The sequence below is a fragment of the Montipora capricornis genome, chromosome 13 (genome assembly GCF_036669925.1).
Source record: "Montipora capricornis isolate CH-2021 chromosome 13, ASM3666992v2, whole genome shotgun sequence".
In the NCBI taxonomy this organism is placed as follows: Eukaryota; Metazoa; Cnidaria; class Anthozoa; order Scleractinia; family Acroporidae; genus Montipora; species Montipora capricornis.
Window position 1 is genome coordinate 30,635,640 of NC_090895.1, and position 14,771 is coordinate 30,650,410.

Consider the following 14,771-nt stretch of genomic DNA (forward strand, 5'->3'; position numbering starts at 1 on the left):
TTGATTTAGATTGGAATTCAACGCCTGAATACTGAGATTTTTTTTGTTCTGATCATGCGCACTTAAAAAAACTCGACCTTCAAACGCAATGCGTGTGCTTACAACTGCAATCTGGTAGCTGTGCTAAGTAGCTGTTATCACACACTCCAATGAAAAGCAAGTCGCTATTACGTTACTAACTAAGAACTGAACTCTTCTACAACTGGCGAAGAGCAAAACTTAGTGATCCTTTGAGTTTTCAATAAAGATTCAAAGTATAAATTTTGTCAAGGAAAAGACATTTGTCTTTTGTGTTTTTTTCGTATAAGGGGCGCTGGTCGGATGGAAATTTTTTTGCAATTCAGTGACCAAGTTTTTCAGCCGATTTCAGACACAACTGGTTCAAACGAGAACAAATATAGCAAAAGTGTGATGTAAAAATAGTCGGCGATGGGGGAAGTACTTTAAACTACTTTATGGGACATGTACGAAATTAAGTTATTGTAATTTCTTGCAATGTTGAAAAATTAAAATATATCACCGTACTGGTTACATTGGTTGGAGGTGTTGGGCTGTGTACTATGTGATGGTCAAATGACTGATTAATAGCTACAATATATACTCAAAGTTTCATTATCTAAAATATCGAGATAGCAAAGTGATGTCGGCTGTGTGTGTAATGTAAGAAGCGATTTTACAGGATAATCATGCATCATGCAGGTGCTAGAAAAAGGGCTAGCAAGGATAGACGACCGTGTGTGTATGTGCACGAGCTCACGTAAGAAAACCTACCAACCCAAGTGTACCAAACCGAGTGTAAAACCGTTCAGAGCCGAATAAACTGATCACGTGAAATCAGCTGTGATTTGTTCTGGCTACTATCTCCTTGCGACCGGAGAATTCAGAATAGCAGTCAGCGAAGATTTTTATGAAATCCAACCAAATCAAAACTGAACTTTAAACGTTACACAACATACTGAACTACCGGTGAAGCACGTTATATGTGTACAGTTTCATTTAAAATGCACATCGCTTTCAGTTGTTAGAGTTCGTCTCTCTCGTAATGCAAAACCTGAAACTGTTTCAGGATATTTTTTCGTTTTTCCATTTCATCCGCCTTGTTTGCGTGCATCGGTCCCTCAATTAAGCGCTCCAAGCGATCGATTTCGTCTTTTATTATTCCAGCACCGTGCTGTGTTATTCGACGCATCACCGACAAATAGAAATTCGCTTCCACTTGGTATGTATGAGATAAAGCCTTGCTCTTTGCTGTTATCAATATTTCTTCGCGTTTGTTGTGTTCTTTCATGAACCGAACAGCAAGCTCGTTGAAGTCATCAAGGAGACCCGCCTACAAAAGCAAGCAAAGTATGGAGTTTATTTATTTGTCCAGCACTCTTCTTGTTCAGTGGTGGCTCTTTATAAACTGATTGAGTTCTGCTATACACAGGGAAAACTCGTTGGATCATTCGTAGTAGCTGGGGAGAGCACTCCATATATGACCAAATAGATAACCACTGATTTATATGATAAAGAAGCAGAATTCTGATCTATTTCCTATAAAAACTCGTTGGAAATTACGAATAAAAATGCGCTGTGTTTTCGCAGGTTTGCCCATACCTTTTCATTCAGCCTTCCCTTCAATATCCTCTGTGTCCCACATAGAGCGTTCATAAAAGAGGTGATGTTTTTCTCGCTGTAACTCTCTTGGTTCGTACCTGGCTCGTATATTACGCCATCTTTGTTGTGCTGAGAATACACCTTTAAGGTTGGATAATGAGGAATGGTTTGTGCGATGCATATCTGTGGATCAGCATCGCAATTTACTCTTCCGATAAGGCATTTTGGCTCGTTTCTAAAGGTTTCTCCTACACTGTACAAGGTGTTTTGTAAACTGTTGCATAACTCACAGTTGCCATTGAAGTAAAGGATCATAATGCTTCTTGCTCTGTCTTTCATTATGCGTTCAAAATTTGCAGAGCTGAGATCGATGATCGGTGTCAAAAAGATACCCATATTAAGGCGAAGAAAGGCTTTGGTTCTAATGAAGCGAATTTGGTCTTCAGAAATAGTACTGCCTCGATACCTGGAAAAAAAGGAAAATTTATTAACAATTCATGTATCTAGTCGGGGTCCTGATACTGAGGAGTTATCTCCCATCTCATATTATAATTTAATAGAAACAATTGCAACTTTTGCCCAGCCATGCACGTGCTATCAATCTGTAGATGGCAACCAAGTGGTTAGTAAAACTGTAACCACATGTGAAAAAGTTAGTGTTGCACAATGTTGTGCAACATTAGCAGTTGATCATCAAATGTTAGCTGAACCTTAAGTGACCGCCTTAATAACACTTGGTTCCTAGAGAGAGGCTTTCAAATGAACGTTGGAATGAATTACGCGATTCCAGTTGGATTAAAAATGTTCCTTTGCCTTGGTGCACTATGTATATGGCACAACCTGATACCGTAACCCTCTTCGCATTGTAGCTTGGGATTGTTTCCTGGCTTTTGTTACTATTGTTTTTCGCTGAGTGTGTTTGCTGCACGAAGTAAATGTCCTACTTTTTCAACCATTGAAAAAAAAAAAAAAGAGAAACAAAACCAAGAGCGACTGGCACCCCGTATTTGCTGACACCTTTGAGCAAGTGCAGTTTGAATTCTGATTTGCTCATCACTTTGTTGACGCATGCTGCGATTGGCTGGAGTAATAACTTGGGTAAGCAAATATAACCTGCTCTAATGGTATACACCTCTTACCAACCGAGTTCGAGGTCCGTACTTTAAGTTACGGACCGCTCGCGCGCGGGCCATAAATGAACGGAAAAAAAACGAGAATCGGTAACTTTCAGTACTTGATTTGCGTTAATTGTTAATTTCAGTTTACAGTGTCCCAATTAGTGCTCCAGCTCTAGAACGACTAGACACTTAAAGTGCCCCTGTGACCAAAAAATCAATTCACATTTTTCTTTGGATTTCAAAACTATGTTAACAAAACACCAAGTGACCCACGTTTTAAGCCTTGATTTAAAAAAGACACCTCTTTATTTTAACTGTAATTTTCCTATTTAATGGTCCGCCATTACTAACATTATGTTCTTGAGAGAGCTGGATCGAGGAGAAAATGACGTCAAAGGCTCACTAGTTTAAGAATGCAATACGTGTGTACGCCGCAGAATTAATATGCAGCACGGGGGTTTTGGGCTATCAGACTTTTAAACTCACGCTTTGCATATATAATAAGCTGCGTTCACACGCTGAAATTTTAAGCTAGTGAGCCTCTGGCGTCACTTTTCCCTGGATCCAACCGTCTGAGGTCCAATCGGTCAGTTTTGAACGTGAGTAATGGCGGACCGTGAAATCCAAAACTTACACTCAAAGTAAACGGCCTTTAGATAAATCAGAGCTCAAAATTTTGCCAGTCAGGTGTTAAGCACACACTTTCAAAATCTGAAGGAAAAAAGGAAGTGGTTTTTTTGATCACAGGGGCACTTTAAGTAAAGTTCCTTTCCGGACCGAGAAAACGAGATTAGTCATGCTCTCGGGAAAGGAAACTAGTTGAAGTCAAGCGGAAGGATTAACCACAGACATTGCCGCCCCAAAATCCGAAAAATGAATAAACCTTCTTGGCTTTTTTGCTTGCAACATTCAAACGGTTGACAAGTAAACGTAAACGACAGAAAAAAAACTTGCTAGAGGATGTTTTATCAAAATTTCAAATTTAACGGGCCGTACTGGATATGTACGGCTCGCTAATTTAGCCAATAACAGCGCGCGTACTATCTGAGAGATATAATTTTAAAAAGTTATATCGCGCATGTCAAGAAAATGTGAAAATTGTTCTCAGTTGCAAGTCTTTAAATCGCGGAATAAAACACTCACTTAGTTTGCCTAATCAGTTTTGCCTTGATGAAATTTATTTTCCTTTATTTATCATCACAATATTTCCGAATTTATTCAGTTCTTGTTTTTAACTTCAGCCCAATGTACTTACGTTTCTTCTGTCACACTTCCTTTAATGAAGTAGCGAAAGGAAGGATACCTATCAATCCAGTACTTTGTCGCAAGTTTGATTTCCTCGTACGCATTCACTTTAGCAATAACCACATCATCTCGGCCATAAAATGCGTTTGCTACTTCTTCATAACGTTCAAGAATTTTTTGACATTGCTCTTGCCATTCAGCATAGAAAAACACAAAAACGAATCTTTCGCCGTCGACGTATTTGTCAAAATTTTGCAGGTTAAGCTCCAAAACAAAGGATCCGTTTACGATGAAAGCCATGTTTACGAAGAATGCGAAGACGAAATATGCCCACATTTTTTGGGACGAGTTTGAACTGAAGTATCGCCGAGATTAAGTGGTTCAGAAATGAGAAGACAACCAAGTCGTTTCTTGTGTTAGCAAAGTTCCGTCCAGTACGTCAAGAGCGAGTAGTCATACGTGTTACAATCAAGATCACACAAGTTACGTGGAATGCTTTCAGTGAAAAGGAACTGTCCAGTTAGACGGACACATGTGTTCGCTTGCGGATAATGAATTCATTGTGATGAGACCAACATTAACAGCTACTTAAACAAATGCAACATTTCATTTTTTTTTTTAACGAAGGAAACTTTACATCTAATATAAAAAAGCGACAAACTTTCTTCTCCAAAGTGATGCGGCAAAGCCTTCTTGCTTTTTTTAACTATTATGCGACTGCCAGACATCACTGGTTTACAGCTGCGATAAAAAGTCACGGTTTTCAGAGGCTTCCATGCTTTTGCTATGATGTTTTGCAACCAAAACAAAAGTCTCGCGCATTTTTGTAATTCAGTACCGATCCGTTCTTGGTTTGCCGGCGGTGAGGACTGGTGGGGAGCAACCCGTTACCTTTTTGAGCAGCCGACGAAAACACTTCTTTCCAATACCTCAACGAAAGAGCAAACAAGAAAAGGCAATTGAAAAGAATTGCTGACTTTTCTGTTTACTCAGCTGTTTTCGGTTTTCTAGAAATACTGTTTGGCCTGTCTTCATTATTTAATCAAAGAACGAAATATGAAACGTGTACAACTCAGTAACTAATAATTCCACCAATTGCCTCACCTATTAACGGTGATAGCATCAAGCTAAAGTTGCAGTGAGTCAAATGAGGTTGCTTCCTATGGAAATTAAATGATTTCAGTAATCGGGGACAAGAATAATATTGATCTATATCTAATGATTTTTATTAGCCATTAATCGAGAAAAGTTATTTTCTTGCCTGAAAACTGCTAAATAGCACCATAGCCAAAACTGACTGGGTTCTTTGTTTCCTCAAGGCTTGAGTTACTGACAGTCGTCAATGTAGCAGCTGTGTCCATATTAGTGGCGAATAGATAAGAAAAACGTCATCCTGAATTGTTAAGTCGAACGACAAACACCTGCGAAACACGGGAAGTTAGACAAGGATTGTCCTAAAAACCTGGAATGTATCAGAAGGCAACGCTAAGCCAGCCAAATGGCTACAGTCCACTACCAGTACATCAGGTTTATCCAGTCTATGGTGAACTCCCTGCGGACGTATGTTGTCCATACTGTCTGACCAGAGTCTTAACAGTTACTACTAAACATCACGGTAACCTAACTTACGCTGCCGCAAGTCTCCTCTGCTTCATGGGGTGAGTAACATGTTGCCTCCGAAAGAACAGCTTTGTCACAAGATTGATCAAAAACGAATCTACTTATAGCTTACCATCCAAAGTCGTAATCTGAAGATCGTAGTTTGATAGTTTTGACACTCGATGAAAGAATTCCCGCGTCACCATTACATTATAACGAATACAGAACTTCTCCTTGTTGATGACTGATTGCCGATATTCTGATTCGGGAAGTTAATGAGCCAGCCGAAATCGAGCCTAATATTCAGCAGATTTACTAAGTAAAGTGGTTTATGGATTTCTATTCAAGAAGACTGAGAAGTCTCAATATTTTGCAGGTGTCAGCACCTACTCTCCTTTTATTTTAATGCAGTGACTATTGATATGACTGGTATTAAACAAGTGAGCACTCCAATATTATTACAATACATACTTAATTGACCACTCCTCATAACAATGTCCCATTGGGGCTTCTCAGGACCAATGAAACACAATCACGGTAGAACAGAACATTCAACAACAAAGGTTAAGAATTCCAACTGGCCGGAGGCAAGCTAGTTGGCTATTTACAAGTGCAGCTGAGAAGTTGAGCCAGGGACTACCAGGAACAAATTCATCCAGTGGTCAGAACTTGTCTTGAACCCGGAATCCTTGGATTCTAACCATTGGGATGCACATCCTCCTCTAAATTGCGCAGGAAACCAAGACTCGATCATGCAGGAAATGGTTCTTTACATATTTATCGAATAAGTATGATTTCTTGGCTTTATCTAAGTAGTATGAGATGTGACTTTTTGTGGAACAATCTGACCATGGAGCTTCATTGAAACTTTATGGCTTCATCAAGATCTATCAAGAATGTCTGGAAGGAATGGTTACTGGTAACAGAATAAAAGTAGGGGAGCCCAACTAAGAAGGTGGTAAGACGACAACTTCACTAAACGATCAGAAATCGAGACACACAAAATCCTAATCTCTGAAGTAAGCAAAGTTTTGTCAGTGCTTAGTCTGCTAAAAGTGGAGATGGTGTTCTATGACACATAGATAAAAGGAGTTTTTCCTGTTCCAGGGGTGGGAGGAAGGGGGTGAAGGTACCATAGCTAAAACAACCCAAACCTTTACAAAAATGCTAACCTTAAGCCTAAGAATTATCTAAAGCACAGTGTTTAGGCCTGAGGTTAACATTTTTGTCACTTCACCTCCTGCCCCCCCCCCCCCCCCCAAGAACAGTCATGCTGTTGAGTGCATGTGCAAAATAATGAGGCAATGATGCAAAATAAATGCACAATTGATCTCTTCCTCTCTTAAGGCGCTATTACTGAAGTTATTCTCTTTCAATTTGCAGATGTTGGTTAGGTTGCTGCCTTGTTCCATTCTTAATTGATTCGTGCATGGATGTCATCCATACTTGTCCAAACTGCAGAGCACCTCTGGGGAAGTTTAATAGGCTGTGTTGACAAAGAGCCACACCTCCTGTGGTCATCTCAAACGTCCGCTTTTGAAAAAAAAGTTTATTGTCATACTATTTTTGCAAGTCTTAACAACAGCAAATTATCGTTTTCTTTGGGGTTGTTCTCAAGTGTCTACACGCATTCAAATAATTTCTGGAATCAAGTCACATGCAAATAAAGACAAGCCAAATCTACCTACATTTCCTTAATGTATGTTGTCACAAAGAAAGAAGCTTTAAAATTTATCCCTCCTCCAAGAGCATTACCATTATCTTGCTAATGGCTTTATAGTATAACAAATTTTCATCTACAGAGTTAAACCTGAGATAAATCCACATTTTAGTAATTTTTCTAGGTACTAGTAATAAATATAAATTCTGCTGGTATGTACTCTTTGTGGTTGATATTGAATAAACAATCTCTCCTGGCCATTAGAGTTGCCATGTCAAGACTAGGATTTTCCTAGTTGTCTTGTTGATCAAATTGTTGATCAAATTTCAGAGCGCAACTAAATTTGCCCCTCATTTTCAAATTAACTTAACCAAACATATCATCACTATTGAGGTAAGTGTCTGATGCATTTACAGGGAGTCCTCTCTTCATTCTTGCCTTTGTCTTGACTTTCTCCTCTTCTTCTTTCACAGTCTGTTCTTCTCTTTGTGCTTCAAGAATTTCTGCCACTGATACCTCTTTTAGCTTCGAGTTTGCTTCTCTCTCTTCATCCTTTTTAATAGCAAAAGAACAGTACCAGTTGAGAAGACATTTTACCCAAAAGAACTTCATTTATTTTTAGGATAAAAAAAGCAACTGGCAAACAGTACTAAGCAACTGTGAAATTTGTTTTAACAATTTAGGCTGGGAAGATACTCTCATTACCACTGACAGGAGCATGCAAAGAAAATGAAATCCAAATTATCCCAACATAAATAAAAAATGTAATATTTCAATAAGCACAATGTCTTAATGCCTCTTATGTAAAGCAAAAAGGTAATGTGTGCACCAACAGATTTCTCCCCAATTCAGTTCTACAATAAGCTAGCAAGTACAGTCAGAGAGGAAGTGAGATTTTAATGAAGCTTTTAGAGTGCAATTTTTATCCTCTGATTGATTCTTTTCTTACTTTGATTTTACTTGCAAAGCTAACATGTACCATTTTACATTTGTGTATACCCTTTGTCAACTACTGATCAATGTGGTCAACTTCTATAGTGATCACACATGATCAAGCAGTTTCACACATAAAGTTGACCCCTAATTGTCGATTGAAATAACTATTGTCAGTTAATATAACAAAAGTTCCTTGTTGTGACTCGTTACAAATCGTTTCAACACTGATTCATCCAAGACCAACCTAACTGTGCTTCACTGAAGAATAGACAATTTTATGGCTAATAATGCAAAGTCACAGACCAAAATTTTGGGAAATCTCAAGATCCCTTAATTCACTTACTATCTCTCCCACAAGGACCATGTTTTCTCCCCTGACAAGAAAAATTCCTCTTGGAATATCACCATATTTCTCTCCAACATGAATTCTTTCTATGGTATCTTGAAGCAACAGATTCGCTAAAAAAATTAAATATGGTAATGTTACCTACAATTTTTTCATCAAAACAAACTCAACCTTCATACTACCAGATGAACAACTGCCAAATTCAAGTTATATATTTGCATGTTTCAATGTGCCAGTTAATTCAACCACAGCAACCCAGTAGACTGGTGATCATTGGACAACAATGTTCTTTTATTACTAGGTATCATAAAGCTCTGCTTTAAATTTCAAACAAGTAGGTACACTTACCAAACTGATCAATAGATCTTAAGTATCCTATCAGTGTTCTTCCATCTCTGAGGACAACCATCAGTCTTTCTGAGAAAAATAATCATTATTATATATCTAAATCTCACTGTACATTCTATATTGAACAAACGAATTAATTATTCTCAGAGTGGTAACTATTTAAACTGAACATGATGAATTATTTTTTTAAATGTTTCTCTTTAAAATGGCTAAATTAAGATATTACGATTCTTAAAGAGGACACTCGACTTCCACCATTGCAGCACAGGATCAATACTAGTGGATTAGACCCATAAAAGAGTCTCCACTCTGCTCCTAGAAGTTGTTCTGTGCGTAGTCTGGTGTTTCCCTTTCATTAAACTAACACTTCTTTTGTTCTGCTTGATTTTATTTGCTCCACTGTCTCCTCAATAAGTAAAGCACTAAATATCTTTGAGACTTAGATAGTCAATAGGCCTTATCACGGTTTTCGACGCCATCTTGACGGATAGGCAAAGCGGTCAGAAATTACAGTGTTTGTACGGGAATCCAATAGCAAATAACTTCTTCCAAAATTGAATTTTACCCAATTTGTGAATCAAAACGTTAAAATACTAGGTAGAAGATTTTATTCACCAAGTTTGAAGGATGTAGCTTTCCTATAAGTCGCTGACCTTTTTTTTTTTAATTTTCCATACATCAGTCTTTAAATTTTTTTCCTGCAAACTGCGTCTAGACATTTGTCTACCCAGCCAAGTTTACAGACAAATGTGTGGAAAATTCAAAAAATTAACTGAGCGTCTTCTAGCCAAACTACATCCTTCAAACTTCGTGAACACAATCTTCTACCTAGTATTTTAACGTTGCGACTCCGAAATTGTGAAAAATTCAATTTTGGACGAAGTTATTTGCTATCGGATTCCTATACAAACACTGTAATTTCTGACCGCTTTGCCTACCCTTCAAGATGGCGTCGAAAACCGTGATAAGGCCTATTTTAGTATTATTTTGAATAAAAATACCCGGCAAGGAACAAGCTCACTTATCTTTCCTTTCTGCTGTGAAACTATCGAATAGGGAAGATACCTGTTTACAAGCATTCTTTTTTGTTGTTCAAATGTGCTAACCATTGCAACAAAAGAATCCTTTGTTGCAGCAGCAAATAAGGCTCTAGTTGGCACATTAAGTGACGTAGCCATTCTCTTTCAAAAAAATGTTAACTTCTGGTTTGATAGAACGTACCAGCTCTACTTGAAAGTGCTTCACTACATGCACGCATATTGGTTCTTTAAATCTACTATACAAGACATTTTAAAGGAACATATGTTGGTCCAAAACTTACTATCGATCTCCTTGATGAGACTAGCTGTCCCAGGGAGAAAGCTCATGAATGAAATCAGAAAGAAATTAAACTGAAAGAACTCAGAGTTAACACAACGTTTACAAATGTGCTAGGCCGTTAGAAATTCAGAGCAGTAGACTGGTAACTAGTTACTTAAAATATCGATCATGTGACTGTCAGTTTGTTCCTAGATGCAGGATTTTTTGGAGGAACTCATGCAGGTCATTATTCCTCTCATCCTCGGAGACCCAGGGGCAGTTGGTGGGGCGGAAAAAAGTCTAAACGGGCGAGGAAAAAAATCAGGCGAAGAAAAGTCGAGAACGAAAATAGGAGCTGCTATTTTCGTTCTTGACTTTTCTTCGCCCGATTTTTTTCCTCGCCGTTTAGACTTTTTCCCGCCCCCACTAACAATCCCTGGGTCTCCGAGGATGTATTCCTCTGTGTCCCGAAGTATTCTTCGAAATTAAGAAGACAACTGCTCCATCTAGCAAGGAAACGCACGCTGCACTACGTTGACGCATATTACCTATCCAGGCCGCAGGATATGCGTCATGAGTATCCTCTGTCACGTGAAACATCCAAAATCCATGAGGTGACAAACTCCAAAGATCAAGATTTCACACTTGGTATAAAAGCAACCTCTCATTTTCATGAAACTGGTGTCAAGGAGTATTTCTTCTTTCGTCAAAAAATGTCTAGGAAGCAAAGGCAAGGAATTCTGACGAGAAATTCCTTTAGCTTCAGGATGTATAAAGAACCGCTTCAATTTCTTGTGGCTCTTTTCAAGGCACTGGTGTTCGTTTTTGGACACACCATTGCCATCCTTTTAACATTATACATTCTCTTAACACCCTTGTACGGTATTATGGTTGTTTATTTGCTCTGGACTTACTGTTTTGACTTGAAGCGGTCATCGAAAGGCGGCAGAAGATCTGAAACATTTCGGCGGTTGAAGAGTTGGGAATATTTACGTGATTACTTTCCTGTACGACTCATTCGAACAGAAAAGCTTGATCCTGACAGAAACTACATCATGGGATACCATCCGCACGGAATAATGTGCGCAGGAGCTTGGACTAACTTTGCCACCGAAGCAACTGGCTACAGCAGTCTCTTTCCTGGTATCAAAGCACACCTTCTCACCCTAACATGTAAGGGAAAACCTCATTTAAATGTAAGCTTGTACGAATTTGAGGTTTGGGAAGTAGCCATGTCAATGTGTAAAACGCCGTACACATTAAATAGCCTTAAATGTCTTCAGTTTGATTAGGAAATTTTCTCCTTGTTTTTTTTTTCCAGTTTGGTTCAGTTTCCTTTTGTACAAAACCATACAAGCGTATCTTTATTCAGCTGTCCAGTAATTTAATTTGGTCGAAGTGCGAGGTTTTGCGTGAGGATTGCCTGAATGCTGCTGTTGCCTATTTCTGGTTATATCATATGTCGCAGTAAGGCCATGCGAGTTATGAGCTAAAACTGCCTTAACCAAAGCCAAATATTTCTTTTAGGCTTTAGACTTTAAACTGATTTAACGTGTCTCGCACGTATGACTCTTAAGCCTCACGTATTGTCCGGATAAAGTCTACTTTCTAACATGCTTTTTACTCTTGACAAAATTATTATTGTTTCAGTGGTGTTCAAGTTTCCAATTTTCCGTGACTATTTGATGGCTGCAGGAATCTGTGATGTATCCAAAGAGAGCATCCAACACATTCTGACACAGCAAGGAAACGGAAATGCAGTGATAATTGCTATTGGTGGAGCAGCGGAGTCACTTGATGCTCATCCAGGCTCTTACACTTTGACACTTAGACACAGGAAAGGATTTGCAAAGATGGCTTTGAGAACAGGGTAAGCAGGACAAAAAGAACATTGCATTGTCTCTAGAAATTCTAAAGCATGAAAAGCCTACATTCCCTTGTGGGGTGGCCATGAATTCTTCTAGGAGAAATCCTTACATTTGCCTTTGTGTGCCAGTTTCACTAATTTTAATTGCCTTGAATTGTTTCTTGCCCAGTTAGGAAGTATTTGCAAGTGCATTTTTTTGTTGATCCAAAAGTTGTTTGTGTCAAACATTTAGGTACATAGGATGAACTTTGGTTTTTACAAGGTTTAAAATACTATTTTATTTTATCTGACACCAGACTGGGATACCAAAAAAAAGTAACACGACGTTATCCTGTTTTTTTCCCAAATAGGGCATATCTTGTTCCGGTGTTTTCTTTTGGTGAAAATGATTTATTTAACCAAGTCAGCAATCCAAGAGGTTCACGACTAAGAACTTTTCAAACAAAGTTGATGAAAGTGTTGTCCTTTGCACCCCCATTGTTCTTTGGAAGAGGTTTCTCCCCAAAACTTATTGGTTTTGCACCACACAGGAAACCAATCTCCACTGTAGGTAAGTTAAGTGGAGTTTCCAATTTGATATTTCAAAGGAGGCTCATAAGAAGCACAGGGCTTGACTTAGCTGTTTAAAAAGTGGCCCAAACTTGTTTCAACAATAATTATTTCACGAGAATGTCTTATTGCGTGTACAACAATGTTCAGCAATTTGGTACCCAATTGAAACATCAATAATAGCTTAACAAGATGTATGCCTTACTTTGATATACCGTAATAGGACACCAAAGCAACAGGAGAGTTTTCTAAAAGCACCTTATATTTTGCCTTTAAACACTGATGTCTCAAAAACAATTTCTGGGCCTGCCCCCCTTTCTTAAACATGATTAGCAGGGTAAGATGAAATCCTTTGCAAAGTTAAAACAATAATTTATTCCTGGGAGCAGATCAGAGCTAACCTAAATTTTCCAATTAGCCAAGCCAAGTTACTTGGCTATATTAGTATCACCTAGTGTTTGTCTATGTCTGTGTTGGTATAAGCAGTTGTTCTCTTTTGATTAAAGTTGGTTGAGATTCAGACAAATGGACTTCTTTAGGTTGTACGTTTTGTTTTCCCATTTCAGACCACGTGATATTACCCCAGGGAACTGGTTCTTTCAAATGTTTTCTTATACATGTGCATATGTATGCATAACTTATGAAAAAACAAAAGGAAAATTCCCTTGGCATACCTGCCAACTCTCCCGGTTTTCCCGGGAGTCCCCAAGTTTTTCATCAAATCTCCCAGTGTCCCGGTTAGAGCACCAAATCTCCCGGGAAATACCTACCGTGGCCTTTTTCAGCATTTGTTCATTAATTTTGTTATCTTAGAGATATCAAAAAGGAAAATAAAACAAGAACTGGATTCTAGTGCTCTCATTTGAGTTGTTCTGGTTCGGAAAACGTAACACAGAGCAATCAAATTGATATAGGCTATATTTAACAAGTACCGTAATTGGTCAGAAATCAGTCAATCAAATTGCACAATACGTGGTAGAAAGTTGGCGCGGTTATCAGAACAATAACAATTGCTGTTCTAACCGAGAAATGTCGGGAACATTCGGAAGGGTTTCGGGTGATTTTCGGAGAGTATTAAGATATTGTCAAAAATGACATTCTTACAATGCAAAGATTTTTAGATGTCTCCAGATTTTTGTTCACTGGGGGTTGGCAGGTATGCCCTGGGAACATCACATGGTTTGAAATGGGAAAGCAAAACAAGCTAAAAAGGTCCATTGCAAGGAGATTAAAAATACTCTGTCCTGATATGTTCAGGTTATGAGTTGACAATCAAACTCTGAACTTGGAAATGCAAAATCATATACATGGTGTCTTTCTCTCCTTGCCAATTACAATTTAGCTTTGCGAAAATGTTTGAGGTGCAAATTGCAACAATGTAAATTAAATTATTCAATATTTCAGTCGGTGCTCCCATCCGAGTAAAGAGAGTGGTACCAAATCCAAGTGCAGCGCAAGTTAACAGACTTCACAAAAAGTATGTCCACGGCCTTGTTAGTCTCTTTGAGGAACACAAGCACAGATATGGATTGCCAAAAAGTGTTAAACTCACAATAGTGTGATAAGACTTGCATCGGGTCTTCTGACACATATTCACCTATCCACACTTCTTTCCCATACACAGCTTCAACATCATTTTTAAGTTTCATCCTAAATCAAGAAAATCATTATTTTAATCAGAAGGATTTATGTATATTTTAAGATAATTCATCTTCATCTTGTAACACACTTTCTATGAGTGAAGGGTATAATAGATTCATGAACCCTTCAAGTTCAAAGTCAAAAGTATTTTTGAGTAAAAACATGTGGTATATAATGTTTCCTACTCTTATTCAAACTTAAGGCAAAGTTTGTATTTAATTGTTTTATTTCTAATGCCGTAGGTAAAAAAATATTTTGTTACAATTTTTTTTATGTGATATCAAAGAGGATTCTGGTTGCCTTTAGTTCAAAGATAATATATTCAAATAATTTATCGATTCAAATGTGGCTGTACATTTATTTATAAAGAAGGAGCAAGAAGAAATAAAAAGACTTAAAATTTGTGAGCAGGTTGTTCAATACGATTTTCCATGTTCCCCTGCCATAGGGTCTTTCATGAAGAAGGGGATATAACCAAAACAGTTCCGTTTTTCGTTCCCCTCAGACACCTTTACTCCAACTGTTAGCGGTAATCAGCAAATGAAAATTCACAACGCTGAACGT

General features: G+C 38.1%; 4 protein-coding genes across 5 annotated transcripts in view; 2 read left to right on the plus strand and 2 right to left on the minus strand.

The window, feature by feature from the left end:
• Positions 1-522, plus strand: part of LOC138029341 (centromere protein I-like) — a 16,165-nt gene extending 15,643 nt beyond the window's left edge. The window contains exon 23 of one of the 2 annotated variants that reach the window (XM_068877077.1): positions 1-479. This exon is cut by the window's left edge and continues 182 nt beyond it. The gene's annotated coding sequence lies outside the window, so the exon portion shown is untranslated. The other variant, XM_068877078.1, reaches the window with a different exon arrangement.
• Positions 523-805: 283 nt separating this feature from the next.
• On the minus strand, positions 806-4,432 carry LOC138029342 (protein disulfide-isomerase 1-like). The gene is made up of 3 exons (XM_068877079.1): positions 3,973-4,432; positions 1,600-2,065; positions 806-1,330 (listed from the first exon to the last, which is right to left on the minus strand). Exons 1-3 carry the CDS (start codon positions 4,296-4,298, stop codon positions 1,022-1,024), a joined length of 1,101 nt encoding a protein of 366 aa, XP_068733180.1. The 5' UTR covers positions 4,299-4,432; the 3' UTR covers positions 806-1,021.
• A 2,663-nt stretch (positions 4,433-7,095) lies between these two features.
• Positions 7,096-10,318, minus strand: LOC138028731 (U6 snRNA-associated Sm-like protein LSm1). Its single transcript, XM_068876335.1, has 4 exons — positions 10,173-10,318; positions 8,852-8,920; positions 8,501-8,616; positions 7,096-7,773 (listed from the first exon to the last, which is right to left on the minus strand). Exons 1-4 carry the CDS (start codon positions 10,216-10,218, stop codon positions 7,588-7,590), a joined length of 417 nt encoding a protein of 138 aa, XP_068732436.1. The 5' UTR covers positions 10,219-10,318; the 3' UTR covers positions 7,096-7,587.
• A 245-nt stretch (positions 10,319-10,563) lies between these two features.
• LOC138028728 (2-acylglycerol O-acyltransferase 2-A-like) lies at positions 10,564-14,614 on the plus strand. Its single transcript, XM_068876332.1, has 4 exons — positions 10,564-11,323; positions 11,801-12,020; positions 12,368-12,567; positions 13,971-14,614. Exons 1-4 carry the CDS (start codon positions 10,717-10,719, stop codon positions 14,126-14,128), a joined length of 1,185 nt encoding a protein of 394 aa, XP_068732433.1. The 5' UTR covers positions 10,564-10,716; the 3' UTR covers positions 14,129-14,614.
• Positions 14,615-14,771: the final 157 nt, after the last annotated feature.